General features: G+C 39.0%; 2 protein-coding genes across 2 annotated transcripts; both read right to left on the bottom strand.

Annotated features, from left to right (window-relative positions):
* Nucleotides 1–1,109: 1,109 nt before the first annotated feature.
* On the bottom strand, nucleotides 1,110–1,547 carry LOC105823409 (keratin-associated protein 9-3-like). Its single transcript, XM_012660609.1, has one exon. It carries the CDS (start codon nucleotides 1,545–1,547, stop codon nucleotides 1,110–1,112), a length of 438 nt encoding a protein of 145 aa, XP_012516063.1.
* Nucleotides 1,548–13,780: 12,233 nt separating this feature from the next.
* LOC105823437 (keratin-associated protein 9-3-like) lies at nucleotides 13,781–14,196 on the bottom strand. The gene is given in 2 exon segments (XM_012660639.1): nucleotides 13,781–14,115; nucleotides 14,118–14,196. Coding segments are annotated over 2 exon segments (414 nt in total).
* Nucleotides 14,197–16,808: the final 2,612 nt, after the last annotated feature.

Here is a 16,808-nt window from a genome sequence, read left to right as displayed (position 1 = left end):
ATTTAGTGGTAAAACTATTTTTTTGTTGTTGTTCTAGGTTTGTGTTAACTTCTAAAAAGACCATCTTTCAAGTTGGGTTGCAAAGCGAAAAATATAATACAGTGGTTTTAGATTTCTAACGCATCTTTCTGACAAATGATGATGGTAGAACTCACTAGTTGCTCTTCACAGGTGTTTGTTCTACTCTCATCCAGACCAGAGAGACACCTTACCCAGTAAATGAAGGTGAATATTTGGAGGTGAAGCTTAGAGAACAATTTGGGATCAGAGGGAAGAATGTGATAGGCTAAGGTATGGGAATTAAGTCTAAATACTCATGGAAAATAGTATCTGGTAGATATTTTTAAATCTATTTAGTAGATAATACAATTTCTTTAGATGTTGGGCCTGAATGAAGGAGAACATCCAGAATATTAAATGGCAGGAGACTAAAGATGGTATAAGCACCTCTAGGGAGGAATCTATAGCTGTGATCAACCTAAAAATTTTAGTTATAAGTGGCTTTATTGATCTAGACCTAATCATAATACATTAGAGCATTTAAGTGTTTGAATAATTATAAAGATTATTTAATACACAGAGCATTTTATTAACACATGGATTCAAGCATAATTTAATTTGTGTTTAATCCTCCTGGTTTACTTTATGCTTATGCCTTGGGATTATTAGCAAAATGCAAACGTACTCTTCTTGGATTCCAGCTATAGGAGGACATGTTTAAAGGTAGAAGGAGGACATAACTCAGTTTATTTTGCACATTAAAACATTTTATTTGAAATTAACAGGGGACATTAAGGAGAAAGCAGATCTGAAGATGAATGGGGATCAAGAAATAGGGAGGGGAGCAGAGATGTTACTGAAATGAAGAACGACCCCATCCTGGTCCCCTGCTCAAGCAGGGCAGGGTATCCAGAACACCGATTCATGTGTGTTTCAGTGAACTAATTCAGCACATCCACTGGCGTCCTGACTAGAGAGTTTCATTATCTCTGAGTGGCTTAGCAGCATCAGGATACTTGGCATCCAAGTAAAATTGAACACTTCTTCAGAGATCAGTGCAGTTTTCTTGTGCTGCCCCTTTCATTCTTAAGTAATCAGCAACCTGGTTTTTAACAGGTGGGCTCACAGCAGGTGGGCTCACAGCAGGTGGGCTCGCAGCAGCAGAGTGGGCGGCAGCAGGACTGTCCACAGTAGGATGGGCGGCAGCAGGAGGCCTGGGCATGGTGCAGCTGGCAGCAGGATGGGGGTGTGCAGCTCACCACGCAGGAGGGGGGCAGGCAGGTGCCCTCCACGCGGCAGTCAGGGCGGCACCACCTGGTGCGGGAGCTCACAGCTCCACAGCCAACCTCCTGGCCACAGCCAATGCCACAGGAGCTGGTCTGGCAGCAGCTTGGCTGGCAGTGGGTGGTCTGGCAGCAAGTTGGCTGGCAGCAGCTTGGCTGGCAGCGGGTGGTCTGGCAGCAGGTTGGCTGGCAGCAGCTGGAGCCACAGGTGCCACTGGTGGAGAAGCTGGGAAATCCACAGAAGCTGGTGGAGCAGCAGGCCATGGTGTCAGGAGGTGGGTTGAGAATTGTACTGTTAGGAGAGGTTTCTGAGTTTGGACTGTACCTTCTGTATCTGTCCTTTTATATATTCTGTAGAGCTGCATATTTACTTAACATCTTTCTTTGATGTCAAATGCAAAGTCTGTCTCTGATTGGCTAACACCTGAGTTGTTTAGAAAATTAAAAATAGCATTTCAATAGCCCGATTTGGCCACTGGTCAATTAAGTCTCATCATGTTTCTTTTTTGCCCTCTGGACTAAGTGAGGGCTCGTCATGGAAGCCAATCACAGTAGTGCCTCTTTGTGCAAGTCACATGACAGACTACACTTGAGCTAAGCGTTGTCCCGGCTCGCTTTGTCATACATGTCCTTTAATAACCTTACGTAGAGTTTATCTAAACTGATTTTCTCCCTAAGTGGTCACTCAATCATGATCATAATTTTATAAACAATTTGTCCAGAGTTGGAAAGACTCATATTAGTGTCATCAAAACATAGGCTATAACCTGATTTATCAACTTCCAAACCAAGTATGCCTTTCTATGATTAGTTTGTGTAAGTTATAAGAGCCTTAGAGTTTTAACTAATATTCTTGCCTTCAGTCATCAATATATGTATTACTAATGAAAACTTTTTTTTTTTTTTTTTTGAGACAGAGTCTGGCTCTGTTGCCTGGGCTAGAGTGCCGTGGCATCAGCCTAGCTCACAGCAACCTCAAACTCCTGGGCTCAAGCAATCCTACTGCCTCAGCCTCCCGAGTAGCTGGGACTACAGGCATGTACTACCATGCCCGGCTAATTTTTTTTTCTATATATTTTTAGTTGTCCAGCTAATTTCTTTCTATTTTTAGTAGAGATGGGGTCTCGCTCTTGCTCAGGCTGGTCTCAAACTCCTGAGCTCAAATGATCCACCCGCCTCGGCCTCCCAGAGTGCTAGGATTACAGGCGTGAGCCACTGCACCCCGCCCCAGTGAAAACCTTTAATTAAACTTTTGCTTGTAGATTTCTTTTGACCCTATTAAATTAAAAATACATACTAGTAATGAATACACAATGTATCAGGTCAAAGAGCGCAGAGACATACAAAGAAAAATTAATGTTTCCCCCTCCATAAATACACATGCATCCCTTCCAAAACTAGCACTCCAGATATGATCAATATTAACAGTTTGGTGCATATTCTTTGACACCACTATCCCTGTTTTTGAAAATATAAACTAGCCTATTTCAGTAATGTTTGGGTCTCCTACGTATATTTATAATTAAAAAAATTTTAATTGTGGTGAAATATAACAACATAAAATCTATGTTAGCCATTTAAACCATTTATGTTAACCATCTTAACAATTTTTAAATGATCTTGTCACCCTTATTGAAAATCATTTGACCATATTCACATGCAGAAGAATGAAATTAGACTCTTATACCATGTATAAAAATCAACACAAACTAGATTAAAGACTAAAGCATAAGACCCAAAATGATAAAACTACTAGAAGAAAACATAGAGGAAAAGCTCCATGACATTTATCTGGGCAATGAGTTTTTGGACATGAACACAAAAGCACTGGCAAAATAAGCAAAAAGAGACAAATGAGATTACAACAGACTAAGAAGCTCTGCACAGCCAATAAAACAATCAACGAAGTGAAGAGACAACCTACAAAATGGGAGAAAATATTTGCAAACCATATACCTGATAAGGAGTTGATATCCAAATCATATAAGAAACTCAAACAATTCAAAACCTGTAGTAAGAAAACAAATAACCTAATTTAAAAATGGGCAATGGATCTGAATAGACATTTCTCAAGAGAAGACATACAAATGGCCAACAGGTATGTGAAAAATGCTCAAAATCACTAATCGAGAATGCAAATTAAAGCCACAATGAGATATCATCTCGTACCTGTTAGAATGGTTATTATCAAAAAGGCAGAAGATAACAAATGTTGGGGAGGATGTGGAGAAAAGGGAATCCTAGGACACTGTTGGTGAAAATGTAAATTAGTACAGCCTTTATGGAAAACAATATGAAGGTTCCTCAAAAAATTAAAAATAGAATGGCTGTAGAATCCAGAAATGCTACTTCTGTGTATGTATCTGAAGGAAACTAAACCAGTATTCTGAAGAGACATCTGCTCTTCCATGTTCATTGTAGCATTCTTCCCAACAGGCAAGATATGGAAATAACCTGAGTGTTCATCATTGAATGAATGGATAAAGAAAATGTAACACACACACACACACGTGTGCACACACACACACAGGTATATTATTAGCCATAAAAAGAAGGAAATCCTGGCATGTGGGGCAACATGGATGAACCTCGAGGACATTGTGCTAAGTGAAATGAGTCAGACAGAAAAAGGTGAATATTGCACAATCTCACTTACGTGGGGAATCTAAAAAAGTTGAACCCATAGAAGTAGAAAGTAGAATGGTGGTTAACAGGGGTTAGGAATGGGGAGAAGTTTGGGGGGAAATATTTGTCAAAGGATAAAAAATATCATCTAATTAGGAGGAATAAGTTCAAGATACCTGCTGTACAACATGGTGACTATAGTTATAATAATAACAATGTACTATATTCTTGAAAATTGCTAAGAGAGTAGATTTTGTGTTCTCACCTCAAAAAATAAGTATATGATGTAATGAATATGTTAATTAGCTATTGCAATAGGTGTACGTATTTCAAAACAAAGTGTTTTACACAATAAATTTATATAATTTGTATTTTTCAATTTAAATGAATAAATGAATGAATGCATGAATGAGAAAATAATTTGACCATATGTGTGAGGGTTTATTTCTGGGCTCTCTGTTCTATTCTATTGATCTTTATGTCTCTCTTTATGTCAGTAGCACACTGTTATGATTATTGTAGCATTGTAATAAATTTTGAAATCAGGAAGTGTAAAACCAACTTTGTTCTTTTTCAAGATTGTTTTGGCTATTTGGAACCCCTCCTGATTCCATATGAATTTTAGGATGAATTTTTCTATTTCTGCAAAAAACACCATTGAGATTTTGATAAGGATTGAATTAAATCTGTAGATTCTTAAGTAATATTAACGTCTTAACAATATTAAGTTTTCCAATTCACAAACCTGGGATGTCTTTTCATTTATTTGCATCTTCTTTAATTTCTTCAGCAGCATTTTGTAGTTTCTGACATACAAGTGTTTCCTCTCCTTGGTTAAGTTTGTTTCTAAGGATTTTGTTCTTTTTGTTGCTATTGTAAGTGGAATTTTTTAAAATTTTATTTTCAGATTGTTCATTGTTAGTGTATAGAAACACAACCAATTTTTGTGCATTGATTTTGTATCTGCAACTTTGCTGAATTTGTTTATTGATTCTAACAGATTTTTTTGTGTGTGGAATCTTTAGGGTTTTATACATGTAAGGTCATATCTGTGAACAGATATATTAAATAATTTGCTTTTTCCTTTCTAATTTAGTTGTCTTTTATTTTTCTTTCTTGCCTAATTGCTCTGGCTAGGACTTCCAGTATTATAATAAATAGAATGGGCAAAAGTGGGCATTTTTGACTTGTTCCTAATCTGGAAAAGCTTCCAGTCTTTCCTTATTGATTACGATGTTAGCTGTGGGCTTTTTATGTATGATTTTTATTATGTTGAGGTAGCTTCCTTCTATCCCTAGTTTGTTAAGGTTTTTCTTTTTATTATTAAAGTGTTTTGAATTTTGTCAGATGCTTTTTCTGCACTAATTGAGATGACCATGTGTTTTTTTCCCCTTTATTCTGTTAATGTAGTGTATTACATTGATTGATTTTTGTGTATTGAACCATCTTTGCATTCCAGGATAAAATCTTGCCTGGTCATAGCATTTAATCCTTTTAATATGCTGTTGAATTCTGTTTGCTAGTATTTTTTGAGGATTTTTGTATGAATATTCATCAAGAATATTGGTCTGTAGTTTTCTTACAGTGGCTTCGTCTGGCTTTGGTATTAGGATAATGCTGGCCTCATAGAGTGAGTTTGGAAGTACTTCCTCCTCTTTAATTTTTTGAAAGAGTTTGAAGAGGATTGGTATTAATTTTTTTTAAATGTTTGGTGTAATTCACCAATGAAGTCATCTGGTTCTGAACTTTTCTTTGTTAGGAGGTTTTTGATTACTGATTCAATATCCTTGTTAGTTATAAGTATGTTCAGATTTTCTATTTCTTCATGATTCAGTTTTGGTAGGTTGTGTATTTCTAGGAATTTATCCATTTCATCTAGATTATACAATTTGTAAGTATATCCTATACATATTACTCATTCTTTTAATAGCTATATAGTATTCCAAAGTATGATCATACCATAATTTATTCAGTCATCCCCTTTTTGATAAAACCTCTATCGCTTTTAGTTTATGCTTTTGTACACAATAAATGTGCACAATTTCTAGGAATTTATCCATTTCATCTATATTATACAATTTTCAGGTGTATCCTGCAGTCAGAATTTTAAGCTGAAAAGAACTTTACATGGATCCAGCTTTAGGTAACTAGGGATGGTCACATTGTATATGACACCAAGCTCTCAACTGAGAATTAAATTATATTAATTAAACTAAATGGGCTTCTAAAACTGGTTCTACCACTAAGTGCGTGACCACAGAAAAATCACTTAATTCATCTGCATATTGGTGTATTCATCTGTAAAATCAGAGGATTTCTCAGACACATTCCAGGGCCAACATGTGTAATTGCTCTACTAGACTGTTCATTACTTAAGGGCATAACCTGACCATGTCTAATTCACTTAGGTATCCTATGTAGTGCCTTCTGCACCATTTTGCATGTAGATCTCAGTACATGCTTATTGAATAAAAGAGGGGAGGAATGATTTGCAGTGTACGGTAATGATGAAAAGCCAAATTTGCAATTCACCTAAGTCACTTGTCATTTTATTTTTTCTCTCACCAGGAGCTGTTCAGGTAGTGATAACTGAAAGTGTTTGGTTGGTAGTTAGAATCAAGGGGACAGGAGGATAGAACATGTTTCATTTCTGTTCTGTTGTTCCAAGGTGTTTTCTGGATTTTCTCTAGATAATATGTCAAGAAAATCAATTTTTGGCTTACATGTTACCCTTTATTCATGCCTTCTAATTTCTAGATTTTCAGTAGCCCTTGGATAGATAAAGCATTGTAATTTTAACCTAAGTAAAAAAATACCTGCAGTACTCTCCAGTTCTAAGTCTGAGGAACCATGAATTAATCCTGATTGTTGTCCAAAAAAACCACCTAAACTTATAAAGCATTCCCTAGTATTTGTGTTTCAATGTGTGTAAGTTTATTGTGTATGTGTATTATATATAAATACTCATGTATATGTAATATGTGTGTATTTCTACAAGTGAACATTTTAATCCAAAGGAGATGTGTTGATTCTAAAAATAAAGTAAAACCTTTGTTATCCTCACTTCCTGTGTAGAAACTGGGAAAAAAAGATTTTGGAGTAAAATTCTCCCTTTAATTGAGAACAATTGAGAACACATATTTCCTTAGAGAGGCTTCCCTACCTTCTGTTTGTCTTGCTCTACCTTGCAAGACTCCACATGATTTATTAGCACATATTACCATTGTTTGAAGATTGCCCCAAAGAGCATTCCTCTAACAGACAGGAAAAATAAGTAATATTCTGGCTCTAGATCGAGAGATCTTGGCTTCTATAATTTTCTGGTTGTGAAAGCACGATGTGAGGTCAAGATATGGTCACAGAAACTGTGCCATTTCTGAGGCCCTGAGTAACTGCCTTTCCTACATCTTTTTATGGGAATTAACCTCCACTAGACTTCAGCAAATTTTCTATCATGTATCAGAAGAGCAGTGTGGGATATCAAAAACAGATTAAAATGTTCTGTATGACTTTCTATGACATATACATCACGAATACACTCAGTGAGGCGAAAAAGATGCTTGCTGCAGCAATAGACATAATTTATTAGACCTTGGCATATTATTCCCCTTTTATAGGAAGTACAATTTGCAAAGTGGTAGAATAGAGGAGGTGAATGTGTCTGAGAAGGACAGATGATTCTTCCATGGCCTCGGCAGCACTGAGGCTCAGAGTGTGTGGTTGAATGCGTGCTGAGGGTCGATCCCCAGGTAAATTCGTTTTCTCATTTCTTGGGTCAAATTTGTATTTTGGCACCCTCAAAGAGAAGATCCAGGTCTCTCCACTGTTGAATCAGATAGGTCTGAGGACTCAATATTTGGTATCCACCATTAACAAAAGCCACATAAAAGTTCAAGAATTTGTTAGTGGTCCAGGAGTGCTTGAAGAGATTATTAGTTCATGGATTGAGTTGAAAGTTGAAACTTCAAGTTGAAAATCAGCAACCTGGCTTTTAACAGGTGGGCTCACAGCAGGTGGGCTCACAACAGGTGGACTCACAGCAGGTGGGCTCACAGCAGGTGGGCTCACAGCAGCAGAGTGGGCGGCAGCAGGACTGTCCACAGTAGGATGGGCGGCAAGCAGGATGGGGGTGTGCAGCTCACCACGCAGGAGGGGGGCAGGCAGGTGCCCTCCACGCGGCAGCCAGGGCGGCACCACCTGGTGCGGGAGCTCACGGCTCCACAGCCAACCTCCTGGCCACAGCCAATGCCACAGGAGCTGGTCTGGCAGCAAGTTGGCTGGCAGCAGCTTGGCTGGCAGCGGGTGGTCTGGCAGCAAGTTGGCTGGCAGCGGGTGGTCTGGCAGCAGGTTGGCTGGCAGCAGCTGGAGCCACAGGTGCCACTGGTGGAGAAGCTGGGAAATCCGCAGAAGCTGGTGGAGCAGCAGGCCATGGTGTCAGGAGTCGGTCTGAAGGTTGGGTTGCTTGGAGAAGTTTTTGACTTTTTGTGATTTCTGCATTAGGCCTTTTATAAGCCTTGATCAGCTACTATTTACATAATTCCCAAAATTTCTTCCTTGTTTGTGTTTAAATAATTTGCTCCTGAATGATAATTGGTCTGTCCCTGAGTTATTTGTTCAACCTTCTGAAAGCCTATAAAAGTTGATTTTATTTGGTCTTCAATTAGGCTTCTTTACCATGGCCAAGTAGTCGTTAGCACTCATTGGGAACCCAGCCCCTAATCCCCCATATTTGTTAAAATTTTCTTATTGCCAAAGACTGACTGATGCTTCACTTTTAAGGAGTGTCAGTGTCACTCAATGTTGACCCTTACGATTGGGCTCTTGGGTCTCACATGACAGTTTAATTCCAACAAGGTGGCCTCCATTTTGACCATGACTCCTTCTCTACCCTTCTCATCTTCACTTTGACTGTGAAGCAAGACTAGATTCAGCTGGCCAGAAAGGGATGCTTTTTGGGGGGCCTGGAAAATGTGGATGAATTGTTATTGGTGACATTATGGGGCACTCATTACATGCCTAAGCGGCCCTGAGTACTCACGTGTCAATTCACTGCATTTTCACAGCAGTCCTGTGGGGTAGGTGCATTGTCACTACCCTAATCCACGTGAAGAAACTGAACTACAGATTTAAGTAACTTGCCCAAGTTCACACTTAAATGCTGAATCTGAAATTTAAACCCACACCATCTGACTCCAGACCAAACTCTTTTAACCACTATAGTCAATTCTCTCTCTCTCTCGATATAAGCAGTTATTTTAAGGAATAGCAAAGGGTGAAAGCAAAGATGTAAAAATTTGCTCCCTGTCTTACAGACTTTTTTGAGAGTAAAGGGAAGGAGGGCAGAGCCTAAGGTATGTAATAATATATTTATTGAGACTTTTCTAGAGATTTTATTTCTTTGTTTTTTAACAGCATAATAAGCACCCTTTGAGAAATCTCAATTGCTCAAGAAGTTAACCTACCTGACTTGTGACTTCATCTAATCTTTTACCTTAGGATATTCTAGAGATGTAAATGTTCTTAATCACATAAAAATCGTACTTTTAACATATTGATACTGGAGTATGCAACATACTCTAGTGTTTTGCATCTGCAGGATGTGGTTTAGTGCAGATGTGAGAGACGAGTCCAATTTGCTAGAAAGAGTCTATGATTTGGATGAGGCAACTGAGGAAGCTGAAGCTGAAGGTTTTGTTTAGGTGCAATGAAAGGTGACCTGGCCTCCATGGAGCAGGGACTCTATTACAGTGAAATCTAAATTAAAATGCCCCCTACTCATGGGTTTTGAACCAGAACACCAAGTGGTAGGACTTCTGCTTCTCCAGGAATGATAGTTTTGAGTTTAACTCTTTCCAAGTCAGAATTAAGACATATTTTCAAATCCCACATCAAATTTGAATTAAAAAGTGTGGTTCTTTGTGAATTTCTTGCCTCTTTTTAAGCAAAGGTACATTACAGTTTCTTTGATTAGCTAACTTTTCTACCTCAGATGCTTGAAATACATGGATTTGTCATGCTTACAAATTCAGGAGTTAATTCATATCTAAATTCAGCAGAATCTTGGATACTATAAAGATTTATCTCTCCTTGCAAAAAGCTCAGATATTTGAGGATTTGAAATACATTATTGATTAACACACTGAAGACAGTGGAGTTGCATATCAGATCTCTGTTCCTGGCGCTGTTTTCAACATCTTCCTCAGTGCAAAATTTAAGGTTTAACAAATTATTTGAGAATCCTACTCCTCTTCCACAGAATGAAGACTAATCTGAGCATTCCTTTACCTCCCCTAAGTAAATTAAGAAAATAAAGTTTATTTTGTTTCACTCAACATGATGTCCTCCTTGTATATCCATGTTGTAGTATGTGACAAAATTTCCTCCTTTTTAAAGACTGAATAGTATTCCATTGTGTATATATACCACATTTTCTTATTACTGTACTTACTCTCTTAGGTTTTTATTACTTCATTTAAGTTATGGGGTCCAGATCATTCCAGTAGCATAAGAAGAAGGAATGTGTTTGTCTGTTATTTTTCAACATTTGACTTTCATTTAACACAGATGTTCAGAATTATTTTTCTTTAAAATGCCATTGTTCTGATTTTCTAGTTACAAGTTTTGGGGGTTCTCCCCATTCATTCATCTTCATTTTACTAGTTCTCTAATCCAGTTGCAGCTACCTAACCTAGATTCCTAAGAACTAAGACATAATTGATGTACCAGTCAAATGAACACACCATTCTTGCGTAGGGCTTCTGTGCTTCTGTTCTGGGCTCCCATCCTAGTGGCCTCGACTGGACAACACATAAACTTCAAGGACCTCTTCTCACCCCCAACTTTTATCCTAAACCAAGTAGCAAGATCTAAGATCTATCTCTCCTCTCCTGAATACCAACCTGGCTCTGTGTGTGTGTGTGTGTGTGTGTGTGTGTGTGTGTGTGTGTGTGCGCGCGCGCGCGCGTGTGTTTCAGAGCCTAAACCCTTCTAAGAAAAAGGTACATCCAACCTAAACCTTATCCTCGTGGGAGACAAGAGAGCTGTGTATGAGGGGAATACAATGTCAACCACGTTGTAGGGCTGTTGAGTATAGATGTGTAGGTTATGTCTTGATATGGATCTCTGTCCACTCAGAAGAAGCAGCACATTATTCTTCACGCTGAGATGCTGCAGGCTCACCAACCTGTGCCCGTATCTGCCCAAAGGCAGAAACTTTTTCTAGTTCTAGTAAAGTTGTGCTAGTGGAGGCCCTGCTCTTTTGATTTTCTTAAATGGAGGTGAGATTTACATAAAATATAATTAACCATTTTAAAGTGTATAATTGAGTGACATTTAATGTATTCATAATGTTGTGCAGCCATCGCCTCTCTCCAGTTTCAAAACTTTTTCATCACCCCAGAAGAGTCCCCATAACCTTTAGGCAATCACTTCCCTTATCCTTCCACCCCAGTCCCTGGCTCACCACTTTGATTTCCTGACCAAAGATTTTATCCTTTGTGATGGAAGCCCCATTTTACTTAATCCTTGCTTCATTCCAGAACTCTCTCTGGAGATGAGATTAAGAATGGTGGTATGTGTAGCCAATGCCATGTTCATTTAAATGCATCCCTATAATGAGCATTTATGTTCTGATTCACGATACATAAGTGGATTGTACAGGTACTACAAAAACATCAGTTGATATTCTATTTTACCATTTTTCAAAGTACTTTTGAGGAGCATTAGTGTTACAGGATGTTAACAGGTAACATAAGAATGGAGAATTTTTCTGGCTAAATGAGTTTGGGTGTGACGGTTATAGAGGTTTCTTTGTTGCAGGACATCTCAGTTCCTTTAATATTCTAACATGCTTTATAAACATTCAGGATGGTGGTAATGCATACAACATTATTTGACCACTGAATATTTTTCCCCCTGTGGGCATCTGGAGGGATTAATTGTCAGTGTGCTACCTATTTGGAAAAATTTCCACTCCCCTATGTCTGGAAAGGACATTGTAAGTAATAAAATTCAATTCTTTCATTTTTCAGATGAGAAATGGGTACCCAAGCAAGTGAAAGGACTTGCTCAAGTATTCATGGATTGTTAGTTACAAAGCTGGGACTAGAACTCAAGATCATTTTATCACTTATGCTATTGAGTGGAAAAACACACTCAAAGTATTTTTTCTGTTCTCTCACACAACGACAATCAACACAGAAGACTTCTGTGAGCAAAAGTGTGGGGATTTCTCCCCCAAAACAAGCAGGCAATCAATTCTGTAGTGGACACTAGCTGGGCATCCTCCAATACCATTATGATGGTATTTACCTGGAGACAGCATCAGATCCCCACTGCCCCCCACTTCCAGTGCCATGCACAAGCCCCAGGTTGTTTTACCTGTGCTTCTGACAAAACAACTATAAATCAGGATCTAACCCCCTCCTTGGATTTGATTAATTTGCTGGAGTGGCTCACAGAACTCAGGGAAACACTTATGTTTATTGGTTTATAATAAAGGATATGACAGGATGTAGAGGAAGAGATGTGTAGGGAAGGTGTGGGGGAAGGGGCTCAGAGCTTCCATGCCCTCTCTGGATGCACCACCCTCCTCCAGAAACCTGCAAGTGTTCAGCTATAGAAAGCTCTCCAAACCCTGTCCTCTTTGGTCTTCTTTGGAGACTTCATTGGATAGGCATGATTGACGACTGTGTAGAACCGTGACTGGACAAAAAGGATGTGATTTAATATTAACAGACTGAATGGGGAAACCCAGCAAGGCCTGTCTGTTCAAATTCTTCCTGGCCTCTCTGTGCAGCATTCGTTCCTCCAGGGTATCAGGCAGGACCTCTTCTGAAATGGGGGTTTTATGACCTACAATCAGACAAGGTAGGTCTGAGAATTTTTTTATGGCCAGCTCCAAGACAAAAAGGTAGGGGAAGATTTCTCCCTTGGGGAGAAAAAGGAGGAGATAAAAGGAGGACAGAGAAAGTCAGAGAGAGATTCTGTTTTCTGAAGCCTAAAGTACCCCAACATTACTACAAGGGCTGTGGGAGTTATAAGCCAGGAACCATTGACAAAAACCTGTATATATATATACATATATATATATATATGTATATACACATGAAATATTTAATATATATCTATAATATGTCAGCTTTATTCTATAATCTTGTGTTTATTGTCTTTCCCATTTTGTATTATGCTTTGTGTACCTGTGATGATTGAAAGAGTTGTACACAGACACATATGTCAATGATTGACTAGATCAAGAGCTGAATTACATGACATTCCTTTTTGTAAAGTTGATCTTTCAGAACACCTAGCGCCCCCGTACCACCCTGCACATGTGAGCACCTTGGGATATAGTTCCTAAATATTGTCTTCTTCTTTTAATCATATATTTTGGCCACAAAATATTGGACCATTTAATGAAAAAACAAAGGAAAACCACTTTTAAAGATCATTATTAAAAAATAAAGAAAAACCATAATGTTATACCATATTGAGATTTAAAAAAATCTCAGTACCCCAATATTCTTAGCAAATTCTGAAGAAAAGAAAGTTCTAATAACAACTTCATCATTGACGAGATGAGAAAATTTTATTAAATCCAAGTCCCAATGAACCGTTGAAACATTTCAGATGATAGTTATAGTAAAATATAACACAACTCTTTTCACATCATAGGGCTTCCACTGGTATCCAGATCTGTGAAAGATTTTTGGTCTTTCTTTGTAAATGAATTTATGTCCTAGGGAAATTGTGTAGCTGTGTGACAAGAGGCTGCAAGCTGGGTTATAGGTATTGGAGCTCAGAAGTTTGTTGGGGCTCTACACTGGTTATCGTTGAGGTGCCATCTTCTCAGGATTCTCGTCAGAAGGAGGTTTTCAACAGGTGGGCTCACAGCAGGTGGGCTCACAGCAGGTGGGCTCGCAGCAGCAGAGTGGGCGGCAGCAGGACTGTCCACAGTAGGATGGGCGGCAGCAGGAGGCCTGGGCATGGTGCAGCTGGCAGCAGGATGGGGGTGTGCAGCTCACCACGCAGGAGGGGGGCAGGCAGGTGCCCTCCACACGGCAGTCAGGGCGGCACCACCTGGTGCGGGAGCTCACAGCTCCACAGCCAACCTCCTGGCCACAGCCAATGCCACAGGAGCTGGTCTGGCAGCAGCTTGGCTGGCAGTGGGTGGTCTGGCAGCAAGTTGGCTGGCAGCAGCTTGGCTGGTTGGCTGGCAGCAGCTGGAGCCACAGGTGCCACTGGTGGAGAAGCTGGGAAATCCGCAGAAGCTGGTGGAGCAGCAGGCCATGGTGTCAGGAGGTGGGTTGGGTTGCTCCAAGGAGTTTCTGAGTTATGACTGCTTATTCAACCTTGGCTGGGCCTTTTATAAGCCTTGGCCAGTTGCACTGTTTGTGATGGACAACATTTTTATCTTGTTACTCTTTAAACTAGCTTTTTTGGGGCCCTCTGATTGTACGAATGCTGAGTTATTTTAAATGTATCTTCAAATTGGTTTTTCCTTATTGCTCAGCTAATACTGACTGATGTTTGACCTTGGTAGAAATGTTAATGCTTTGTTTCCAAACAATGCTGTAACTTCCTCTTGAGCCTCAGCCTCAGTTTTGTTCTTATGGTTGTATCACCTGACAGTGACTCTCACCCATAAGATGATGTGATTTTTTGGGGTCATAGCCACTAAACTCCAAGTCTCTAGAAAAGAATTATTCACCATGGCTGTCCTTCATATAGGACTATCTTTATATTTTTTAGATTAATAAGATTATAGTTTCTACAATCAGATAGAACCTCTGATAAACTTCATATTGATAGAAATTCATAGGTCTCTCCAGAAATTGAGTATGTCCAATTTCTATGATCTGTCTTGAACTTCAGACATTTATACTTGAGGACACATCTATCACTAAGGAGGATATATGAAACAAAACCTGTTTCATTCCAATTTATCTTAAAAGAGAGGCTAAAATTCTTATCTAGTAATTGGAAAAAAAATCGCAAAATATTTTAAGTGAAATTTATACTTCTCTATGAAAGATAAAAATCACTGCTATATGAATTATCTAGATAGTATTTAATTTCTCAAAGGCAGGATTTACCTTTAATTTATGTCATTTTATGTTGCTACACCATGTCTTCTATGAACTATTACACCAAAGAGCATGACAACTGAATTTAGGAAGAGCAACCAATAAAAGAAAAAGCAGGAGTTAAAAAATACTTGTATCTGCTTTATAAAGCAGGTTGGGAAATGGGTGATCAAATATGGTTCAATAGTTATAGTAAATGCGAAGCAATTAAGATAAATTTTAGCAAAATAAAAGTTAAAACAATTCCTGGTGATTGCCAAAAGAAATACTGTGATTTACCAGTGGGAGTTTAGGGTTATATGAGGTGAAATGAGAAAAAGTGGTGATCAAAAAACATGTGATTGCCATTTGTGGTAGGTTTATTCCTCCTCTCTAATAATGAGTAGAAGTACATGGCTAGCTTTTTATGAGATGGTAGTATTTGTTGCTACAGCAATAGAATTACATTAGAATGTGATTCACGCTAGTTTTGGTAAAGATGTTCACATCATATGGTAACCATGACTGTAGGTATGAAGTTGAAAAATGGTTGTATGTAATCATTGAGTATTAGAGATCAAAAGCTTAGTAAATCATCTTGTTCAGCCACTTAATTTTATAGGTGTAGAAACTGACATCATTCTGTTATAAATAGCACGTGTTTAGTAAATGGATCCTACTATGCACAGAGCATTAAAGACTTATACAGAAAGTAAGACCCGACCTGTCTGTCTCATATCTTGCTCTAGTGCACAAACCAATGTAGTACTAATAGGAGAGATTAATCAAGGAAAGGAATTGACTATAGACCCATTCGGCCTCAGAGTTCTAAATTGAAACATTGATGTTGTAGCATGGACCACTTTTAATTTGCCCTCAGCATCCATTGATGAAAAAGTGGGCCACACTGGCTGAAACTGGTCCAAACTGGCTGAAACCAAACCAAACCACCTGAAACCAGATCCAACCTGCTGCCACAAGTTCGAACCAGCTGGAACTGGACTAAACCGGCCAAGACTGAGATGGGACAAAACCAGCTAAGACCAGTGTAAACTGGCTAAAACTGGTTAAAACAGTCTCTAACTGGTCAACCCCGTGTAGACCGATTGAAATTGGCTTGAACCAGTCAAAACTGGTTGAAGCCTGTTGTAATCAGCTGAAACCAGCTGAAACCAGCTCTGGCTGGCTGGAACTGGCTCAGACCAGCTGAAACCAGTTGAAGCTGACAGAAACCTGTTGACATCCATTCAATTCCATTTACAATAGATACAAAGAAATACCTAGGAAGGAATAAACTTAATCAAAGAAAGGAAAGATATCTACAAGGAATCCTATGAAACACTAATGAAAGTGGCCAAGTGCAGTGGCTCACACCTGTAATCCCAGCACTTTGGGAGGCCCAGGTGGGAGGAGGGCTTTAGGCAAGGAATTTAAGACCAACCTGGACAACATAGTGAGAACCCAACTCTACAAAAAACTTTTTAAAAGTGCCTGTAGTCCCAGCTACTTGGGAGGCTAAAGCAGGAGGATTGCTTGAGCCCAGGAGTTTCAGGTTGTAGTGAGCTATGACCGCACCACTGCACTGCAGAACCAGACACTGTCTCTATAAAAACACTGTCTCTATTTGGGACAAGCTAAATGTCCATCAACAGATGAATAAAGGAAATGAAATAGAGGACATTATGTTAAGCGAAATAAGCCAGACACAGAAAGACAAATAGCTCCTATGTGAAATCTAAAGAAGTTGATCTCACGGAAGCAGAGAGTAGAAGAGTGGTTATCAGAGGCTGAGAAGAATAGGAGGGAGGAGGGAATGGGGAGAGACTGATCTGTGGGA

This window comes from Propithecus coquereli, unplaced genomic scaffold (assembly GCF_000956105.1).
Source record: "Propithecus coquereli isolate 6110/MARCELLA unplaced genomic scaffold, Pcoq_1.0 Scaffold119, whole genome shotgun sequence".
Lineage (NCBI taxonomy): Eukaryota > Metazoa > Chordata > Mammalia > Primates > Indriidae > Propithecus > Propithecus coquereli.
The sequence above is the reverse complement of the archived record's forward strand: the minus strand, read 5'-3'. Positions and strand labels throughout refer to the sequence as shown.

Coding starts and splice junctions, on each gene's coding strand:
- LOC105823409 (XM_012660609.1), bottom strand. CDS start 1,547: ATGGCCTGCTGCTCCACCAGCTTCTGTGGATTTCCCAGCTTCTCCACC.